At 34.5% G+C, this 22,625-nt stretch overlaps 4 protein-coding genes across 4 annotated transcripts; 2 read left to right on the forward strand and 2 right to left on the reverse strand.

Moving 5' to 3' along the window:
• The first annotated feature begins 3,874 nt into the window (after positions 1-3,874).
• Positions 3,875-4,426, forward strand: LOC129903487 (uncharacterized). Its single transcript, XM_055979053.1, has one exon. It carries the CDS (start codon positions 3,875-3,877, stop codon positions 4,424-4,426), a length of 552 nt encoding a protein of 183 aa, XP_055835028.1.
• Positions 4,427-6,790: 2,364 nt separating this feature from the next.
• Positions 6,791-10,411, forward strand: LOC129903902 (bet1-like protein At4g14600). Its single transcript, XM_055979423.1, has 4 exons — positions 6,791-6,977; positions 7,077-7,200; positions 9,025-9,081; positions 9,933-10,411. Exons 1-4 carry the CDS (start codon positions 6,919-6,921, stop codon positions 10,092-10,094), a joined length of 402 nt encoding a protein of 133 aa, XP_055835398.1. The 5' UTR covers positions 6,791-6,918; the 3' UTR covers positions 10,095-10,411.
• An 88-nt stretch (positions 10,412-10,499) lies between these two features.
• LOC129903901 (uncharacterized) lies at positions 10,500-12,407 on the reverse strand. Its single transcript, XM_055979422.1, has 2 exons — positions 11,074-12,407; positions 10,500-10,931 (listed from the first exon to the last, which is right to left on the reverse strand). Exons 1-2 carry the CDS (start codon positions 12,091-12,093, stop codon positions 10,533-10,535), a joined length of 1,419 nt encoding a protein of 472 aa, XP_055835397.1. The 5' UTR covers positions 12,094-12,407; the 3' UTR covers positions 10,500-10,532.
• A 7,782-nt stretch (positions 12,408-20,189) lies between these two features.
• Positions 20,190-22,120, reverse strand: LOC129903301 (uncharacterized). The gene is made up of 2 exons (XM_055978822.1): positions 20,798-22,120; positions 20,190-20,722 (listed from the first exon to the last, which is right to left on the reverse strand). The coding sequence occupies exons 1-2, from the start codon at positions 21,821-21,823 to the stop codon at positions 20,321-20,323; spliced, it is 1,428 nt and encodes a 475-aa protein (XP_055834797.1). The 5' UTR covers positions 21,824-22,120; the 3' UTR covers positions 20,190-20,320.
• Between the last annotated feature and the right edge of the window lie 505 nt (positions 22,121-22,625).

The following is a 22,625-nucleotide window of genomic DNA, read 5'->3' on the forward strand; positions in this document are numbered from 1 at the left end:
ATTCTAAATAAAATTAATAAGTGAAGAAGATACAGGTCCTAATTTTATTCAATAGAAGATAAAATGAATCATTTCATACGATTTTTTAATTTTATTTTCATACAAAAAAAAAGATAAGAGATTTGATCTTATTACTCTAATTCATCTACGTAAAATAAAACGAACAAAATAATAAAGTAGATCTATTTCAAAATAACAAAGAGAATAATTTAAAAAATTGCAAATCTACTATTTTATAAATTTCAACTTCTTAAAAATTAAACAAATTCTTAAATAAAGTTGTTGGAGTACAAATTTTAGAAACAAAATATGTGAGTAAAGAACTTTTAATTTTTTTCTCATTGTAAGAAATTCGTTTCTATCATATAAATAAATCTATACCCCATACTTAAATGAATTTTAGCATATTCAAGTCATTAGCAGCCATATATGTTTTCTTTTATTGTTCCTTGAATAAAATTAGAATTCTTATATTTTCTTCCCCCATGAATTTGATTTTGAATCGTTGAGGTTAAGGTTAAGGTTCTTTTCTTAAAAGTAATTTGAAGAAAAAGTAGGGGAGAAAGAGAAATAACTGGAATAGTGAATAACAAATTTAATTTCACGGGGGCATGGGATCCGTTGATATAAGCCTAATATTTGTATTAAAAATAGATAAAAACCAAATTTGATAAGTTTTAAAATAATTAAAGAACTAAAATTTAATTATATATTTAAGAGATCATTTTAGACCTAATTCTATAGATAAATGACTATGAGCCCGTTTGAATTGGCTTTAAGTTGGTCAAAACCAACTTAAAGCCCCTTTTTAGCTTTTGGACGTGTTTGTCTAATGCCGACTTTAAGCCATAAAGTTCTTAAAGTCAGTAAAAAATGAAAAGTTAGGATTCCTAACTTTTTTTTCCAAAGTGCTTAAAGTCATTTTCTTTGATCATGGAAATTACTTTTATATCCCTTATATTTTAACTAAATTCTCAAACTATTTTTTTTTATTCTTTTAATCCTAAAATTCACATCATAAGCACTTTTATCCAAACACTCAACTTCTTATTTATAAAAATAACTTTCAGCACTTCAAAGTTCTAAAAGCACTTCATATATAAAAGTTACTTTTTTTAAGTCCATCCAAACGGGCTCTATATATGAGTTGGGTAGATATTTAATTAGAGATTTTTTAAAATAAATAAATAAAAATATACCATGTAAGCTTTGTGTAGGTGTCACATGGAATAATAAAAATGATGTTATGGACTTAAAAGTTCAAAGCATATATGTGTCCAAAGTTGAATGAAAAGGCAAATATATATATAAAAAAAGTATAACAATAAGTAAATATAACCTTATTTTGAGAATAAATAGGCATATGTGATTCTTTTTCGGATAATTTAAGATAAAGTTTTTTTTAAAAAACATGATAAATAATTTCACACATATATTATCTCCTTTTCTGATATATAATTTTTTGTTAAAATTGAATTAAAAAAAAAATACACTCTGTCGATTTGTCTTTTTTCCTTCAATCCTCGAAAAGACATGCTTGTGGACACAATCGTAAAGGTTATTTAGTATTTTTATTATTTTATCTCCATGTGAGCCAAATAATAATGAATATCGATAGAAACAGTAAATAATAAGACATATATTATTGAGCATGATCTCCTGAAGATTATGTAAATTACACATCAGATCTTATTTTAAGAATTTTTAATTATACTTGAAGGTTGGTGGAGGACATGAGAAGGCAATGTTACCCTATTGATTATTTTTTTGATTTTTTCATTTAGTTTTTGATATTCGTATTAATATTTGACTAATTTAAATTTTTATCGTACAAAGCCTATTTAAAAAAATATTTTTTACCAAAATAAAATTATATTCAAAACTCAAGATCAAAATTTTTTATTAATAAAAAACCAATTTAATTTATTGCATCACATCCTTTTGATGGTACACTATTGACATGTTTGAATTTATCAGTGATGAAGCTCATTAGTGAGCTAATCTCAACCCCACAATCCATGAGATATGTGAACTTAATCTGGTGTTTAGTCAAAAAAAATTAAATATTTTTGATAAGTTATTTTTTGGTGAAGTTTCATCATATGTTTAGTCATAGATTTTGGGAGAAATATTTATTTATTTCTTTCAAAAAATATAATTTATATTAATAAGTTCTAAAAATATGAATATTACCCATAAGTTTGTATTATCATTATATAATGAATATATTCCATTAAAAAATAATCTTATAGCATAATTAATGATAATCAATAACTACAAAAACAATAATATGGACAAGAGCAGTGCAATAATTGCTTACTCAAACTTGCCACTGATTTAGGATAAATTATAACCCACTAAAAACAAATTGATCTTTTTAATGGAGTTAGTTTTAAATAGATATTAATTAGGATTAATAGTAATGAATATTTTTATAAAATATAATAGTTTGGAGTAATTTTTATTTTTTTCAAAATTCCCAAATACTAAAATTTGGCCCAAATTTTAGTTTATTTTAAAACTCAAAAACATAAAATGTTTGCCAAATAATGGCAAGTTATATTACCAAACATTAATTCTCAATTTTATTTTATTTTTAAATATATTTATAGCCAAACTACACATAATATAAAACACTATTTTCTTTTCTTGAACCCCAAACTTAATTAGTGGAGGAGGTAGTTTATCATGAGAGCAAATGTCACTTGTTGCCCTTCGTGAATTAATCTTTTTTTTTCCTTCTCTATCCCAACTTTTTTCGAAATTTCCATGTATAGCATTATTTCTTCAATCAACTTTACGATAAAATGAAACAAACTATTACAATGAAATGAAGAGACAACATACCGATGGTGAAAAAAAATATTTTACTTAAAAATTTACGTTTTGACGCAGTTTTGTGTTTTTTTTTTTAAAAAAATAATACTAATATTTGGTTTATTTTAATTATTATATTATTAATATAATGAAGTGGATTTCTAGAATATTACAAAGTAGAGTAATAAAGATCATATCAAAATATATAGGAATATGATAGGGAGCGAAAGCCTGACGTGTTTGACTTTCAAAATATTTCATTTTGACTTTCAAAATTGGTATGTACTTGTTGTCACTGCTTAGCTACCACCTACCACGTCACCCATCTCTTCCTTTGAGATGTGAATATTTTATAATTCACAATATTTATTATTTTTAATATTTAAATATATAAAATTCATCTTATTTAAAAATTGCTGAATATAAAAATAACCAGTAGATGAAAGCAATAGCTACCAAGAGAATAAACAAACGAATAAATAGTCTATAGCTATAAAGTAAATATTTGGCTGACACTTATATTTATTGTTTTGGCGTTTTTCTCCTTGTAACTGTAATCTATTGTTGGGCTAGCACGTGCCATTAATTTTCTTGCCATATCTATTTCAATTCCTTTTAATTATGCTGGAAATACAAAATCCCTACTGATGATGTCTTAAAAAAGATGAACTTTAATATAGCATCCAAGTGTTGGTGTTGTATAAATCCTAAGGAGGAGACTATACATCATGTGTTCCTAACATCAGAAACTGCTAAAAGGACTTGGTCCTATTTCTGCAAGGCTGCAGGAATAAACATGGAGGGAGTGCAGCTGCAGCAACTAATTGGGAAATGGTGGAATGCCTCAGTAACTGCTAGATTGAAACAAATATACGCTGCAGTGCCATCAATTATAATTTGGGAAGTGTGGTAGAGAAGAAATGGTATCAAACATGGACATAGGGAGATCAGTAGCTCAGTTATATATATAGTACTAAACTCTATCCAAAGACTAGTACTACACAGAAATTCCTCAATTAGAACTATCCCTACCGGTTGGAAAAATCTGGTACATATGATGGAGGAAGGCAAGGCAAGATTGAAAGTAACACAAGTTAAATGGAAATTTCCTCCACTCGGTTGGTGTGCTTGCAACACAGATGGAGCTTCTAGAGGTAACCCAGGGAGGAGTGCTTATGGTTTTTGTGTGAGAAATGCACAAGGAAACCTAATATATGCTCAAGCAGATGAAAATGGAGATGCCACTAATATAGAAGCAGAGATGGTGGCTCTACCGGAAGCCCTGAAGTATTGTAAAAATCAAGGACTTAATAATATCATCTTCCAGACAGACTCTCAAACCAGTCAAAAAATTTTAACTGGAGACTGGAAACCTCCATGGAACATAGCAGGTTGGATTGAGGAAGTGGAGGAATACAAAAGAGATATGGATGTCATCTTCAAGCATACCCTAAGAGAAGCAAATAAACTAGCTGATGCTCTAGCAAATTATGCGCTAGATGAAGGACCAATGCACTGCTACTTGTTTAAGGATTTGACCACAAAAATGAGAAGTATCCTAAATAGTGATAAAAGTCAAATTCCTTATTTAAGAATCAAGAAATTCTGAGAAGATGGAGGAAAAAGGAAAAGAGACGCAGGAAGAAAGACAAAACCAGAAGGAGGAAAATGATTCCTCATATAACAGTTTGTTTATTTTGCAGGTATACACAAAAGGACTAAACAACACAAAGAATAGGACAGCAATACACTTAAACAACAACGAATCGACTCCAGAAGACATGTCAGACACACCAACAACTACAATGACGGAAAACAAACTGAGAGGAATAGGCACACATACTAGACAACCTTTATCACTAAGACACAACAGATTCATCAAAGAGGAAGGGTGCACATCAGAAAGACCACACTTTTTAGCACTTTCATCATCAGCACACCTCAAACAGAGGACCAGCTTAAACAACAAAAGAGGAAAAACGACAAGGGGAAGGACCCTCTCCTAATCAAAGCAGCAAACACATATACAGGGCTAAAATACACAAGATTCAGGTAAATCAGACACAAATCAGAAGAGAGTTAGCCCCTTCATCACTTTCATGAAAAACGATTCGGCAAAGAGGAAGGGTGCACATCAGAAAGACCAAAACACAACACCTTTTGGCACCTTCATCATCAACACACCTTATGGAAAGACGACAAGGAGAAGGACCCTCTCCTAATCAAAGCAGCAAACACACATGCAGGGCTACAATACACAAGATTCAGGTAAATCAGACACAAATCAGAAGAGTTTTAACCCTTTCAGCACTTTCATGAAAATCGAGTCAACACACCGACATGCAAGGCTAAAAAACACAACAAGCAGCTAGATCAAGAGCATATCAGAAAGGAACCATCATCAATTTGGCCCCTTCATCATCACAAACAGAGGAAACGAAGATGAAAATAGAAGAAGACGAGGAGACACTAGGAAGACAATTGGAAAAGTGGATACAGTGTATTCAAAACATTGACAAGTTTTGATAATAATAAGAAGCCCAAAGGGCGTATTTCATTTAAAAAAAAAAAATCCTTTTAATTAGTTTTAAACTTCAAAATAAAATAGCATATTCTTCAGTTATCTAAGTGTTCCGGAAGAGTGTTGAAACAGTTTTAATATTATTAATTAGATTAGTTGAGAAAAGTTAGTTATGCCAAAATTAGTTGATTAGAAAGCTTTCAAAGGCCCTGTAAAGAGATATAAGTCAAATCATTTGAAAATGAGTAGCTACTAGGTAATGGTGGGGGTACAAAATAATTTCTTAATATGCTAAAATAAATCGCTAAAAGTGATTTTTTTTAGTATAATAAATAAATAAACGTAAACAAAAAGATTACCATGCATAACAAGAATTGGAAGTAAGTTTTGAAGAAAAAAAGTTGGAATTTGTTAATAATATCTGGCCGCATGGCATGTGAATGTGTGGATTTAAACAAAAAAAATAAAATTCAACTTTATTAATATTATTTTTTGGAACGTCACAGACATGACTTTTTTTGAAACACAAGTGTTTAAGTTAAATGGCTATTAATTTTATCCCTTTGGCATTATTTCATATATATGCAATGTTACAATTCATTATATGATCATTCTTCCTCTCCTCTTACACATTCATTTATATAAATTTTTAGTTATTCTCCTAATTGAAATTCTAAGGCATTTGGTGGCTTTGTTATACATCTTAAAATATTTATTGCAGATTTTCAACAACAAATATTCATAGAGACAATAATATCGTAAATAAGTATTCTACATGTCTTAAATCCTAAATTATACTCATCGTTTTAACATAAAGATAAATATTCATAAGCGAAGAAGAGTGAAAGATGTTTTCAGCCTAGTGATGCAAACATTAAACAACAAATCAAGCATTCATAATGAAAATTTTGATATATTGGCGTTAATCCAATAAAAATATAATTTAATAATTAGCAACCACCCATAAAATATTAAAGACCAAGAACCACATGTATTAGAATGTGTCCTGATTTTTTTTTTAATCTTATTTGGACTTTACCATAATTTATTTTTTCACTTATACAATAAAAACTATTTTTTTTTTCTTTTTTACTGGATTCGCCCAACTTGTAACTATGTTCTTGATGATATTTTGTTTAAGGAGGTGGAGAAGAAGGAAGGTTTGGAATAAACTTTTTTTTTTGGATCGAAATGACAAATGAAACAATTATAAGGATTTTCCGAGTCATTTCGTCAAAATTAAAAGGTTAACGGTCAATCGAAATTGACACCTAGCATTATCATGCGTGGCATCAAATCATTGGTTGAGCTTACAAATCAACCCAATAAGCAACTCGGAAAATTATTGGCCGTTGGATTTCGTAATCGAACGGTGAACATGCACTCCCAACGTCATCTGATACCAAATTAAAAGAGGTAACAGGCTGTGACTCATAGCTATTTTCCTTTAACTGAACAGAAAATTAAAGTACTCGACGATCTTTTGCAGCGCGGAACCTAATTCTCAAATTTTTCTACGAAAATTTTCAAGGTTTTCTTAAAAATCTAGGGTTTCGAGGTTCCTTCAATCTCCTCTTTCAATGGCTTCTAGCTCTCATAGAGGCGGTGATTTCTACGGTGCTGCTTCCCACAGATCCAGGTATTTACCGGAAAAAAGTTACTCCATTATGTTTCTAAATTACACTTTTTTGGTTTATTTTTGAGAAAATTAAGATGTTTTATGTGTTTGATTGATCAGAGATGGATTGAGTACGAGGCAAGTAGGAGGTTCAGATGAAATACAGTTGCGGATTGATCCGATGCACGGAGACCTAGATGACGAGATCACAGGTCTCCGCAAGCAAGTAAAACAGCTCAGAAATGTATGTTTGTCTTGGTTTTCAATTTTGATTTTGTTGGAGAATAGCTATTGCATAACTGTTGCTGTAATTATGTTTTGTGTACATGTCAGATTTGGTGATGTATTATCTATTAGAACACTGATAATAGCAATATTTATTGGAAAACCAATATGAAACTTTTACGCTTAGAGGCACATAAACACACTTCTTCAAGATAGTTGAAGTGTATCTCCCACGAACAAACAGATAGCTGAAGTCTCTCGTACGACCAAAGGGAGATATTGTGGCAGCACTAATTCTGTGATTCCAACCGTACGAGTTTCATAAATGTTGATCTTCTATTCTTGAATCTAGAATTTTATATTTTGATCAATGTCTCCCTTATATGCTCTTCAATTTAAAAAATTACGCAGGATTTCCAAAGAAACCAGCCCTATTTACATGCTAAGAGTTCTAGAAATTTCTAAAACATCGTTAGATAAAGTTCGTGAATATGTGAATTTAGGACATCATTGAATGGATCTAAAATAAATTTAGCAAACTCCATTTGAAGTTTCATAAACTACTGTATAAATCCAAAAGACTTGAATCTATTTAATAAAATTCGTTGTTTCAAAATTTATTGAAACACCCCATCAACAATCTCCCACTAGTTTCAAAATGTGAAAATCAGGGACAATTGATCTAGTAATATGCATCAATGATGATGCCTTTTTAATTTGATAATAATCTGCTATTATTAGGCTTCAAGTGATTGTTACAATGGTAAAGTGAGACAAGATTGTCTCAAATACAATTACATGAGAAGATTATTGGAGGATGGCATAGCATCCCTTCAATATGTATGTTCTTGGTCTAACTTAGTAGATCCTTTGTACATTACCCATAATTTTCTTTAGTTAATTCTCTGTCTAAAGGATCGGACGAAGAGTTGGTGGTTGAATCTTGTAAAAGAATGATAGTAAAGCCTATTGTAAATTAATTGTACTCAATGGATACTTTACCCGGTGATATTATCTTAGGTTCAAACTTCAAAGGGATAAATAAGTGAAATTGCAGTTCTTGAGCCTAATAACAAATTTTTATTTCCTGAAAATATATAATGGATGTGCATATTTTCTTTAATGCTATTTCATGTCATCATGTGGCTTAGTTGAATCACGTAGTTAGTGTTGTAATGATCCAAATGTCGGTGGTATGCGGAGGGTTCTCTTTGAACTGGCTAAGCAATTGATGGAGAATGGAAATGGAAATTGAGATTTAGTGTGTCATCTTTAATTGATCAAATACTGGATAAGAAATTCACTCATTTGACTTTTACATTTCCACCTATGCATCAGTAGCATAGGTGAGCATTTGCAATATCTTAGACTGAAATTTCAAGCAGGACTAAAGTTTTGTATTTCTAGTTGAACATTGCTTTGGGTGTAAATACTGAAGATCTTTGTATACCATATGTCCTTATTGGATGCATCTTTTTCAATCCCTCATTTGTTGGCCCTACTTGTTACTCCCTCCATCCCAATTTATGTGATTAAATTGGTGATGGTGTTTGACTGGGTACAGAGTTTAAAAATGAAAGGAAGACTTTTGAAACTTGTGGTCTAAAATAAGTCAGAGATATTTGTGTGAATAGAAATCATCTCAGGAAGGATAAAATGGAAGTTTAAAGTTAAATTGTTACTGATTATAGAAATGTGTCGTTCTTTTAGGGACTGACTACAAAGGAAAGAGTGTCACATAAATTGGGGATGGGATAGAGGGAGTATATTATATTTGTCATGGTTTCAGATTTGTATACCTATTTACCCTTTTGCTAGTACTTATAAATATTTCATGTTGCAGGTAGCACAAGAAATTGAGTCGGAAGCAAAGTATCAGAATGATTTTATTAACCAGCTGGTATGCCGTGCACTCATTCTCCCTTTTTCTGAGTACATTTGACATTCTTTAAGACATCTTAGTCACTTCTCTATATATTTCATATTCTTTGACATTCTTTTTGTATTAGATCTTTTTTGGTCTTTGTTTTCTAATTACTAGATAACAATCTAACATGAGGCAGCAACTTAGGAGAAAGGGGAAAACACATTATATTTAATCTATAAAAGAGGAAAAACTTTTTGATTGCGTACCTTAATTTACAGCCTTTACGACTCTCTCTCTCTCTCTCTCTCTCTCTCTCTCACCCTTTCTCCTTCTATGATCTGGGAATTGCAATTGTTATTACTATAAATCTCTTAGAACTGATAGTGTATTTGTAACCTTCCTTTTCCTTTCCTTAGGTAGTACCATGGCAGCCTGCTTGAATGCTTTTGATGTTCTATGTTATCTCAAGTTCTTTGAACATATGTCGTTGTTAGATATTCTATCAACTGACTATGATAAGCCCAAACTTGATTGTATTTTTCCTTTTTCCCCCTAATTTGTTCTTGAGGGTAATGTGTGCGGGTTTTATTGGACAATAAACTGTTATATCCAGCTGATTCTAAATCTGAATGATGTATTTCTAGGAGCTATCCTTTCTAGAAAACTAAATTGCTGCAATTTTAGTTTGCTTCATGACGTTAGGACTTAGAAGTACTAAACTTCCTAGAGTTAGCTTGGCATTGTTTTACAAACGTGTTGATTGATCAGTCTCTCTGGGATTCTCATGATGTATGCTTATTTTATTGATTATGGAAGCATGCTTACTTGTGAGTTACATGGATATCCCATTTCCTTAAAAACTTGCACTTTTCCCTTTACCACAGCAAATGACATTGATCAAAGCTCAAGCAGGAGTAAAGAACAACATGAGACGGTTGAACAGGAGTATCATCCAGGAAGGATCAAACCATGTGATGCATGTGGTTCTTTTTGCACTATTTTGCTTCTTTGTGATATATTGGTTGGCCAAGTTTTCACGTAGATAAGGGCAAGCCTATCTTTCTATGCTGGTTTGCTGTTCCTGGCACAAGTTCTGATGAAGACGCTCAATCTATTCAAGCCATCAAACAAATGCTAAGCAGTGGCAGATTTTTAGTGATTTGGGAAGCAAGGATGCAACTGTAGAAACTCCAAATATTAGTCTTATGTAAAGCTTCCTAATCTGTAGAAGCACTGCGGGTTGCTATTAGATTATCCTTTTTGTTTTCATTTTATTTTTCTTTGTAATACTTGCTATATGACATTGACCTGTGTACTTATTTAAGAAAAATGTGATTATGGTGCAATGGAAGATGTTAAATAATTCTTTCGTTAAAAAGTACATCCTATTTTGCAGATGATGTCTGGCAGAACAGTGTATACATATGCTTTTAACTCTTATAAAGTGTATCCTTAATTGTGCCATCAATGCTTCTACCAGTAAGCTAGCAGGCACATGCTTTTGAATCATGTTGTTGCTTTGCTTGATCTTCAGAGGGTTGCTCCACCTTGCGTAGCCTAACCTGATCAATGACTCTGCTTGCCCATTCTGCAAAATAGGTTTCGTTATGTCCAACCATTCCATCTTTATGAAAAAGAAAGCACTGCAGATGATCTTGTGGTGATGGACAATCCTTGCCTATTGGATCCCACCATGCACCCTGATGTTTCATCCCTGATTGATCTGCCATCCAGTGGTGAGCATATTGGCCTACACCAGCATTCTCTAACCATCCTTTTGGGAAGAACTCCATTACACTGCCCCCGCGGTCCATGAAGAGCATATTTGTTAATTGTGCTCCGTGTGGAGACGCAACAATGTCAGTGTTGGTCAGCACTTTCACCTGATAAAAGGACATTTACGTTATTTCAGTGATTATCTGGATACTACTGAAGTTGCATGTAGTGTAATCTGAATCTTGCTGCTCCATTGAATTTTTTTTGGAATTTACTGAATACTGATACAAAGAAGGGAAAAATATGTACCTGGTCGCAGAAAGATAAATCTTCCGACTGAACTACGTGCAGAATGCATCCTTCTACTCGGGCACATTCCTTTGCAAATATATCAGTCACAGCAGTTGCATTCTTAAATGAGCGGGAACCTCTTCTCATTAACAGTGTTAGTCTTATAATTGGGAATCCTCTTTCATTCATCTCTCTACCTTTGCCTGCAGGATTAAGACCACAGTAGCTCCTTGCTTTGCAGCGCAGAAGGTCGGACACCTTCAGCTTGTTCTCCCGCGAAATTTGGCCTAGATCATGCCTCATGACAATGGCTTTCTCAAAACAGTAAGGTACATCTCCTCTATCAAATCCTTCCACCTTGACTTCACCAAAATTCGCTTGCATAAGTTGTTGAAGCCAAGATCCCATTCTTAATCTCAGTTCTCCCCAGTGGAATAGCACCCATCTAGTAGGCTTCAAGCACTCATTTTTCATTGACCATCTTACAAGAGGAGTCATTGCACATATTCCATGCCACAGATTTTCGTGGTTGTAGTATGTGTCCGATACAAATGTTAGGCCTTCCAATAGAATAGCAGAGTCTGGAAGACTTCCTCGCCATGCCAAAGCATATGAATTCTTTGTGCCATCCCTAATATCCCTTCCTTTAAAGCAAAGAAGGCGTCCTTTGGATGCTTTGGAAGGGAAATACAGGCGTTCTGTTTCATTTTCCTCGAGTGTGTCATTTAAAGAGCTCATAAACCATGTGTGGCCAGTTGTGGCTGTTTCTCTAAATCTAAGGTCCACTAGGGGGAGGAAAGTAACAGAGTTTTTGAGTTCTGTAGTCATGGTCTCGATGATAACGGAGTAATTTTGTTGGGAAAGAAAACCCCATCTTTGGGACCTTGCTGATAAAGAGAACTCAAATGGGGATGAATACTGGATATGGAAAAGGATGATAACCAGGAGCAAGGAGAAAACAAAGATGCTGATGATTTTTGTGGAGAAGCATTTGCTCTTGCTTTGTGTCCATGACTTGAGATGGTCTTCCAGTTCCATCAGTTATGCTAGAGCTGAATCTTCTGAACTATTGTTGTGGCAAATCTAGTCTCGAGATTGGAAGTTCATCTATTTCAATAATGAGCTGGCGTAAACTAGTTGTAACCATGTTACCATTTCCTCTAGTCAAGTAATAAGCACATAATGCAAGATTTGGAAAAGCAATCGCCATATACAGATGTATGCTCTGTGAATATTTTATGTATAAGAAGGGTTTAGGGTCAGAGATGGAGCCATGTTTTGCGTTAGTTTTATTGTTTTTTAAGTACTTGATTTATAGTTTTGTCAAACTGGCATTAAATTGTTCACAACTAATAATAGTATTTTATACTTGGGGATCCACCTTCCATGGCCCTTATCAAGATCTATGTAATATTCCGTAAGTTTCAGTGAGGAAATCCATTTGCGCAGTTGGATTCCTCTCTCAAGAGGAAAAACGGATATAAATGTTGCTTAATAACTACACCTCAGTTTCAAACAAGTTGGAGTTGGCTATATAATTCTTATTGGCCATGTTTTTCCATTTGAACTCAACAAAATGGAAATCTTCGAAGGAGGAAGATACCATGGGAGCTTTTCTTGAGGGTAAATTTGTGGTTTGAAAATAAAATAAAATTTTGTTTAGAGTCTCTGTGACATTGTCACATATCAGAAGTTGAGATTTGTTGCAATTCTGCGAAGAGGAAGACAAAGAAGCTTTTCTTGAGAGTATTGTCTAATCTTGAAAAATAAAGTTAATTTTGTTAAGTTTTTGATTAAACTTGGTTATTAGGTAGCACTGAGGACTTGTCTACTGCAAATGATAAAGTTAATGATGAATGCAAAATTGGTAGTGATCATTCACTTGTCAACCACATTAGAATTTAGAAATTAGAAATCAAACCAAATTGTTCATCGCGTCAAAGAGAGAGAGAAAAGGAAGATTGTTTATCAACTTTGTTTTGATTTAATGTGTTGATATCATATTGTAACTTGAACGAGTTCTATGCGTAACTCACGCAAGGTAGATATAAGGTCAGCGTACACCCCAACCTCTCCAAATCCACTTGTGGGATTTATCAATCACCTATGAAGATACTTACAAAACCAATACTTTACAAGTACGTAGAAGATGCATTGAACTAAAAACAAGACTTAACTCTAAACAATTAACCCAGCAAGAAGGGCTTCTAATTTATTATAAGCTCAAAGAATGGGTGCGAAGCAACAAAATATATGGTTGCTTAACTTGTTGGTTTCTATGGAAACAATGGTTAGATTAAACCGATTGACTTGACATGGAGCAAGTACCAACTTATTTCTGGTTACTACTCTAGCAGCAAGGTTGTGTTTCCATAAAGAAATATTAAACAGCTTTGAATCCCATGAGTGATGAGTCCTTGTTCTGTTAGTTTTGTCTACCTTCATTTCTGTTATGGGCTTGTATTGATACTCTATCATACTGAGACACTTTTATCACGTCTTTGAGATGGATGCTAAAGGGACATCACCTCTTATATCTATTTGTCATAGTCCACCGCCAAACCAAGTACCGTATGTTACTCTCTGTTGTTTCTTGTACTTTTTTTTTCTGTACTGCCTTGGACTGATTTTGTCTTGAGCCGAGGGTCTATTGGAAACATCTCTATCTCTACGGTAGGTAAGGTCTGCGTACACCCAGACCCCACTTTGTCGGACTACGGGTATGTTGTTGTTGTATAGTCCACTGCCAACCTAATCTTCTTCATCTCCCCGCAATCTAGTGGACCCATACTAATACGGAAGAGCTGCAAATGGTACCAAAAGATATGGATAGTGCCTTAATCCTTCCCTGTCCCCATTTCAATGTGGATCCAATGTACGCCTAAGTTCCTAACTGTTACACTCCCAATGTTGGGGTATTAAGTGTTAGATTTTTAAACAGATAAGAAAAAATAAGGTTTAGCAACAGATTTTACATTCATATGACATCTTACATAAGGCTTGAATACATATAGCTATATAAGCTTTTTCAAAAAGTAAGTAGAGTCTATACTTATCCAACCACTTACAAAACAAATTCCATAAAACAAGGATTACCCTTCCTTTACAAACCAAACATAATATTTAAAAGAGAACACTATTAGACTAAAAAACTATCTAGAAAATCTCATTTTCTAACACTCCTCCTTGAGATTTTTCTTGGATACTCCCAACTTAGCCCTTAGAACTTCAAATTTCCCCTTAGGAAGAGCCTTGGTCATGATGTCTGCAATCTGCTGATCTGAGCTGCAATGAACAAGTTTAACTTCGTCATCCTTCTCTGCTTGTCTGATAGCGTGAAACTTCACATTTATATGCTTGCTACGACCATGTTGCACTGGATTTTTGGCCATAGATATTGCTGACTTGTTGTCAACCTTAATGACAGTAGCTTCAATGTCATTTTACTCCAGATCACATAGAATCTTTCTTAACCATAGAGCTTGATTAGTTGCACCAGCAGTGGCGATGTATTCAGCTTCTGCAGAAGATTGAGCTACCACCTCTTGCTTCTTTGAATTCCATGAGAACATGCCTGAACCAAGTGTAAAAGCATATCCAGAAGTACTTTTCATATCATCTATGCTTCCTGCCCAATCACTATCTGAATAACCCATCAATTTCCCTTGCTCTTCCTTTTTAAACCAAATACCAAAATCAGCAGTTCCCTTGATATACCTCAACGTTCGCTTAGCGACGCCAAGATGAACTTGACTCGGAGCATGCATAAATCTCGACAGAAGACTTGCTGCGAACATGAGATCAGGTCTTGTTGCTGTCAAATACAGCAAACTACCTATTAAACTTCTATAAACTGCAGGATCAGCCCTATCACCTCCTTCAAACTTTGAAATCTTTTCATTGTGAACTAGTGGGGTCGATACATGCTTGCATCTCTCCATCTTGAATCTTTTAAGAATATCCCATGCATATTTTCTCTGTGAAATGAAGATTCCATTTGTAGCTTGACGAATCTCCATTCCCAGAAAGTAATTCATTTCACCCAAATCAGACATTTCAAACTTGGTCTCCATTTCTTGCTTGAATTGATTTATCATAGCTTCATTGCTTCCTGTTAACAGAAGATCATCAACATAGAGTGACACCAAAATCACATCTCCTCTTTTAGCCTTCTTCACATATAAAGTGGCTTCATTTTCACTTCTCTTGAAGCCACAATAAATAAGATGAGAATCAATCTTACTGTACCAGGCTCGAGGAGCCTGCTTTAATCCATACAATGCCTTATGTAGCTTGTAGATTTTATCCTCCATTCCTGCAACTTGAAATCCTTCTGGTTGGTCGATATAAATCTCCTCCTACAGCTGTCCATTTAAGAATGTTGATTTCACATCCAAATGATACAATTTCCAATTTGATTGAGCTGCCAAAGCAAATAGAAGCCTTATTGTATCATGTCGTGCAACTGGTGCAAATGTATCTCCATAATCTAGACCTGCAACTTGCGCATAACCTTTCACAACAAGCCTTGCCTTGTATTTATAAACTGAACCATCTGGATTAAGTTTGGTTCGATAAACCCATTTGATCCCTATTACATTTCTGTCTTTTGGTTTATCAACCAGCTTCCAAGTATCATTCTTCTCTATCATACCAATCTCCTCCTTCATAGCTTCAATCCAAACTTCATGTCTTGATGCTTCTTGATAGCTATTTGGCTCTGAGATTGCAACATTACATCTTTCATATATCTCAGAAAGGGACTTTGTTTTCAAAATGGGCGAATCAAGTGAGGATTCCCCATCTGATTCTTCATCTTTTTCCAAATTTTCAGAGCCAAATGATTGGATTTCAGGCAGCGGACGCAAGTTCTGAAAATCTGCATTATCTTTCTCAATTTGCTCCTTATCCCAGTTCCAAAAAACATGCTCATCTACTACAATATCTCTTCTGATGGAAATACTTTTTGTTTGCAAGCTGAAAACTCTATAACCTTTGGCTTGCGATGAATAACCAATAAAGATCCCCAATTCACCTTTGGGTTCAAGTTTGCTTCTTTTGACTGAAGGAACATGAGAATAGCAAATCGAACCAAAGATTTTTAAGTGCTTGGCAGATGGTTTTATTCCACTCCAAGCCTCAATAGGAGTTTTCTTATCCACAGCTTTAGTTGCCAACCTATTTAAAAGATATACTGAAGTATATACAGCTTCTGCCCAAAAGCTTTGCGGTAGTTTCTTTTCAAGCAACAAACATCTAGCCATTTCAACAACAGTCCTGTTTTTCCTCTCCGAGACTCCATTTTGTTCCGGTGAATAACTTACTGTCAACTTGTGATCAATCCCCATATCTTCACAATACTTATTGAACTCATTTGAAGTGTATTCACCACCATTGTCCGATCTCAAAGACTTCAGCTTACAACTACTTTGTCTTTCAACAAAAGCTTTAAATTTCTTAAAAACTGAAAATACTTGGGACTTGTTACTCAAAAAATACACCCAAGTCATCCTTGTTAAGTCATCAATAAAGAGAACAAAATATTTATTTTGTCCTAAAGATGATGTCTGCATAGGTCCACACACATCAGTATGAACTAATTCAAGTTTTTCAGTTGCCCTCCAGGTAGCACTTTTAGGAAATGATTTTCTGTGTACCTTACCCATCTGACATGCCTCACAAACTTCTTTAGACAGTGAGATCTCAGGTAACTCTTTAGTCAAGTCTTTCTCATACATAGACTTTAAAGTAGCATAGTTAAAATGCCCATATCTTTTGTGCCACAAACATGACTCATCCATACTTGCAAAATTTGCATTATCAAACTTCCCATCTAAAGGAAAAGATTTATCCACCATTTCTACTTTAACAATCAAACTATCTTTTGAGTCAAAAACCAAACAATGTTTGCCCTTAAAAATTAAGGAACAACCTTTCGACATCATTTGAGCCACACTTAACAAGTTACATGCTAAACAAGGAACATACAACACATCATGTATAAACTTTGTACCTTGTGTAGTTTGAAAGGCAACTGAACCCTTTCCATGTGCATCGACTGTTTCACCATTTCCCATCCTAACTTTAGCTTTGAACGACTTGTCAAGTGTGTGAAACAAGAGCTCATTGTGTGACATATGGCTCGTACATCCACTGTCTATGAACCATGAGGATTTGTTGCTTGTGTTTTCTTCGTGAGAAGCCATAAATAAGCTTTCTTCTTCCTTTTCCGACTCTTCAACAAAATTTGCCTGCTGCGCATGATGTTGTTGTGGCTGATTCTGCTTGACCCTGCAATTTTTCTCAATATGACCCATCTTTTTACAGAATCTACATTGAATGGATGGCTTTCCTTTGAACCAGCAGTCTTTTTCTTGATGATTGGTTCTTTTACAGTGGCTGCAAGGTGGAAACTTCCCTTTCTTTGAAGATTCCTTCCATGGTTTTCCCTTTGCTACTTTATCTCCTTCCATCCTTCTATTGTCCTTCACAAGCTGTTTGCCTTTATGTTGTGCCTGAAATGCCATTTCTGCTACTTCTCCATCTCTTATGCTTGATCTTTGTTCTTGGGCTTGCAACTTGCTGATCAGTTCTGCAACTGATAAAGTCTTTAAATCACAAGATTCCTCTATTGCTGAAATCTTGGACTCGAACCTTGCTGGTAAGCTTATCATCATCTTCTCCACCACCTTTGAATCTGGAAAGATTTCACCAAACAACCTTATTTTGTTTACAACTTCCACAAGTTTGGCAGAATACTCTTTCACAGTATCTCCTTCTTTCATCCTTAACATCTCAAATTCTCTTTTGAGAGTTAAGAGTTTGACAGCCTTCACTCTATCACTTCCATCGAACTCCTCTTTTAGCTTATCCCATGCTTCTTTAGGTGTTTCACAAGTCATTATTCTTGTGAAAATCACATCTGAAAGTGCTGAATGAAGACATGTGAGAGCCTTTGGTTTCCTTGACTTCGCATCTTCATAAATCTTCATTTGTGCAACTGTTGGATTTGGTCCAAGTGGAGGAGGATCATCTTCTCTTTCAATTGTTTTCCATAGACTAAGAGCTTTGAAATAAGCCTTCATCTTTATCACCCATATGTGATAATTTTCTCCTGTAAACATAGGAGGGCCTGCACCCAAGAAGCTGTTGGATGCCATGTTACTGCTGCTCACTGCTCAGCTCACCTTAGAAGAACTGGAGAAAACCTTGGTTTTCTTGCCTTCACAGATCCCTCAAGAAGAAGGGCTCTTGATACCACTGTTAGATTTTTAAACAGATAAGAAAAAATAAGGTTTAGCAACAGATTTTACATTCATATGACATCTTACGTAAGGCTTGAATACATATAGCTATATAAGCTTTTTCAAAAAGTAAGTAGAGTCTATACCTATCCAACCACTTACAAAACAAATTCCATAAAACAAGGATTACCCTTCCTTTACAAACCAAACATAATATTTAAAAGAGAACACTATTAGACTAAAAAACTATCTAGAAAATCTCATTTTCTAACATTAAGGAGGACTTCCAGGTTTGATCTTATTTGAAGAAGAAAGTGAGAAAATCTAACCATCTGATTGTCATCACATATTTGGTATAGACCAAAAACCGTCATCTATCTACCTTCTACTCTCCGTATCTAGCACTGGCACAGCAGCATAGGTGTGTGAGTTGCAATCTTAGACTGAATTTTCGAATGGACTAAAGTTTTGTATTTCTAATTGAAAATTGCTTTGGGTGTAGGTTATGTTCCTTATAGTGTGCATCTTCTCGAATCTTTTATTTACTGGCCTACTTGTTATATCATCTTTGTCAGGATCTCAGATTCCTAGTCCTACTTACCTTTTTGCTAGTACTTGTACATAGTTCATGTTGCAGGTAGTACAAGAAATTGAGTCAGAAGTAAGGTTTCAGACTCATTTTATTAACCAACTGGTATGCCATGAATTTGTTCTCCTCTTTTCCAAGTATGACATTCTTTTATAACTTCTTATTCACTTATATATATAATATCATGTACCTTAACAAATAAGAGTTTGTATGTTAGAGCTTTTTTGGTTGTTTATTTTCCTAACGCTGGATAACAATCTAACATGAACCAAGAACTTAGAGCCCTTTGACCTTTGTGCCCCTCTATAATTTTTGGGAATTTCAATTGTTATTACTGTAAATCTTTTGGAAATGCCGTGCACTCATAGCCTTCTTTTGCCTTTCCGTAGATGCTACAATGCCAACTTGCTCGAATGCTTCGTTGCTCTATGCTATTCATATGGTTCTTTGGTGCTTTGAAAGATACATCCTTTCTACATCTCCATGACTCCGTCAACTGACCATTATCAGCCTAAACCTGATTGCATTTTTTCTTTCCTCTGTTCTTTTAGTGTGCAGGGGGAGGGAAATTTGTCTACTAACTGTATATATTCAACTGATTTTGGATTTGAATAATGTATATCTAAGAGCTATCCCTTCTAGCAAACTGCTAAACTGTTGTATTGCTTCAAGCTGTTAGAGCCAGTAAACTTTCCTATTAGAGTTAGTGTGGCAGTGTTTATAAACGTGTTGATTGATCGGTCTATCTGAGATTCTCACGATGTATACTTATTTTGTTGATTATGGAAATCACTTGCAAGTTAAATATTTCCTTACAATTTACACCTTTACCGTCATCAGTGCAAATGACATTGATCAAAGCTCAACTGGGGTGAAGAAAAACATTAGACAGTTGAACAGGAGAATCATCGAGAAAGGAAATCAAACCATGTGATGCATGTGATTCTTTTTTCACAATTTTGCTTCTTTGTGATCTACACTTGTTGTCCATGTTTTCACGGAGATTAGGGCAATCCTATCTTTCTGTGCTGTTTTGCTGTTTTCTGGTGTAAGTTTTGATGAAGATGAGACACATAAAAAACGCATCATACAAATGCTAAGCAGTGGTTAATTTTTAGTGATTGGGGGCAGCAAAGGATGCAACTGTAGAAACTCGGAATATTAGTTTGATGTAAAGTTCCGTAATCTGTAGAAGTACGGAGAGTTGCTATTAGATTATCCTTTTTCTTTGTAATACTTGCTATATGACAATGATTACTGTGTCTGAATCTAAGAAAAAAGTGATTATTCTGCAATGGAGGAAGCTCAATAATTCATTTCTTAAAACAGTAGCCCGTTTTGCAAATGATGATGTCTGACTAAACAGTTTATACATTTGATTCAACTCTTATAAACTCTACCATGAATAGTGCTATTCAGTACTTCAACAAGGCTAGCATACACATGCTTTTGAATCATGTTGTTGCTTGTTTTCTGGATCTACAGAGGCTTGCTCCAGCTTAATTAGCCTAACTTGATCGATGACTCTTCTAGCCCATTCTGCAAAATAGGTTTCGTTGTGTCCAACCATGCCATCTTTATGAAAAGAAAAACACTGCCATTGATCTTGCGGGGATGGACACTCCTCTCCTATTGGATCCCACCATGCACCCTGATGTTTCATCCCTGATTGATTCGCCATCCAGTGGTAAGCATATTGGCCTGAGCCAGCATACTCTAACCATCCTTTTGGGTAGAATTCCATCACACTGCTCTCGCAATCCATGAAGAGCATATTCGTTAACTGTGCTCCACAGGGAGATGCAACAATGTCAGTGTTGGTCAGCACTTTCACCTGATAAAGGACATAAGTATTATTTCAGTGATTTCCTGGTTTAAATGCTGATGGAAGAAAGGGGAAAACGTGTACCTGGTCGCAGAAAGATAGATCGTCTGACTGGACTACGTGCAGAATGCAGCCCTCGACTCGGGCACATTCCTTTGCAAATATATCAGTCACAACAGTTGCATTCTTGAATGACCGGGAACCTCTTCTCATCAGCAGAGTAAGTCTTATGATTGGAAATCCTCTTTCATTAATCTCTCTACCTTTGCCTGCAGGATTAATGCCACAGTAACTCCTAGCCTTGCAGCGTAACAGGTCGAACGTCTTCAGCTTATTCTCCTGCCCCATTTGACTCATCTCATGCCTCATCACAACAGCTTTCTCAAAACAATAAGGTACATTATCTCCTCTATCAAATCCTTCCAACTTAACTTCACCGAAATTCGTTTGCATAAGTTGTTGAATCCATGATCCCATTCTTAATCTCAGTTCTCCCCAATGGAATAGCACCCATCTTTCTGGCTTCAAACATCCATTTTTCATTGACCATCTTACAAAAGGAGCCACTGCACATAATCCATGCCACAAATTTGTGTGGTCATAATATGTGTAGGATACAAATGTTAGTCCTTCCAATAAAATAGCAGAGTCTGGAAGGCTTTCTCGCCATGCCAAAGCATATGAATTCTTCGTGCCATCCTTTGCATCCTGTCCCTTAAAGCAAAGAAGCCGTCCATTAGATGCCTTAGAAGGGAAATACAAGTGTTCTGCTTCATTTTCCTCGCGTGTATCGTTCAAAGAGCTCATAAACCATGTGTGTCCTGTTGTAGCTGTTTCTCTAAATCTAAGGTCTTGGAGTGGGAGGAAAGTGACAGAATGTTTGAGTTTTGCAGTCATTGTTTCGATGACATTAGAATAATTCTCTTGGAAAATAGAAGCTCGTCGTGTTTGGGACCTTGATGATAAGGAGAAATCAAAAGGGGATGAGTACTGGATATGGAAAAGGATGACAACTAGAAACAAGATGAAAAAGAAGATAGTGATGAATTTTATTGTTAACAATTTGTTCTTGTTTCGAGTGCACGACTTGAGATGATGTTCCATTTTCATTGAGTTAGAAGCATCAAAAGACTATTTCTCTGGGTTTTAGGAGCTAATTAAGTGTCAAGATTGAAAGTTGATACTATATATTATATAACATAGGTAGTAATGAGGGATTCCTTGTCAATAGTTTCCATGTTTACAGATTTATGCTTAGTGAATATTTTAGTTGAAAGAAGTGTCTAAGGTCAGAGATGGAGCCATGTTTTGCGTTAAATCTGTTGTTTTTTGTGTACTTCTTTCTACTTTCGTCAAACTTGCATTAAATTCTTCACAGCCTAAAAGTTATTTTATATACTGGGCTGCATCCACCTTCCATGGCACCTGTCAAGATCCTTGGAGTATATCAATTTTCGTAAGTTCCGGAAAGGAACTCTATTCGAGAATCTGTGTACTGCAAAATAATAGTTAATGATGAAATTGGTATTGAAGATCCGACTTGTCAGCCACATTCATTTATGATTTGTTGTTATTTTAAATATAATATTCATTTTAATATTTACTATTTAAATTTTATTATATCATATCATTTAATTCATTGCTTGATAATAATGAAAAGTCTCATATTGAATAATGAATGATTTTGTGTGATGACATTGTTATTTTTTTGTCTTTCTCATTTTATTTTTATTTAATTACCTTAGTTTATTTATTACCCAATCTTTTTATGATAGCTCTATCTCATATCCTATTTTTTTTTTTATTTTATAAATGTATCCTTCAAATTATATACACTATAATATAACATAACATGATATATGAGGAAACAAAATGTAAGGAGTGATTGTGTTATGTATGAGTTGCAACTTAC

This window comes from Solanum dulcamara, chromosome 9 (assembly GCF_947179165.1).
Source record: "Solanum dulcamara chromosome 9, daSolDulc1.2, whole genome shotgun sequence".
NCBI classification, from domain to species: domain Eukaryota; kingdom Viridiplantae; phylum Streptophyta; class Magnoliopsida; order Solanales; family Solanaceae; genus Solanum; species Solanum dulcamara.

Coding starts and splice junctions, on each gene's coding strand:
- LOC129903487 (XM_055979053.1), top strand. CDS start 3,875: ATGGAGGAAGGCAAGGCAAGATTGAAAGTAACACAAGTTAAATGGAAA.
- LOC129903902 (XM_055979423.1), top strand. CDS start 6,919: ATGGCTTCTAGCTCTCATAGAGGCGGTGATTTCTACGGTGCTGCTTCC. Junction 6,978..7,076: donor GCTGCTTCCCACAGATCCAG/GTATTTACCGGA, acceptor TTGATTGATCAG/AGATGGATTGAGTACGAGGC. Junction 7,201..9,024: donor AAGTAAAACAGCTCAGAAAT/GTATGTTTGTCT, acceptor TTCATGTTGCAG/GTAGCACAAGAAATTGAGTC.
- LOC129903901 (XM_055979422.1), bottom strand. CDS start 12,093: ATGGAACTGGAAGACCATCTCAAGTCATGGACACAAAGCAAGAGCAAA. Junction 10,932..11,073: donor ATTTATCTTTCTGCGACCAG/GTACATATTTTT, acceptor TCCTTTTATCAG/GTGAAAGTGCTGACCAACAC.
- LOC129903301 (XM_055978822.1), bottom strand. CDS start 21,823: ATGAAAATGGAACATCATCTCAAGTCGTGCACTCGAAACAAGAACAAA. Junction 20,723..20,797: donor ATCTATCTTTCTGCGACCAG/GTACACGTTTTC, acceptor GTCCTTTATCAG/GTGAAAGTGCTGACCAACAC.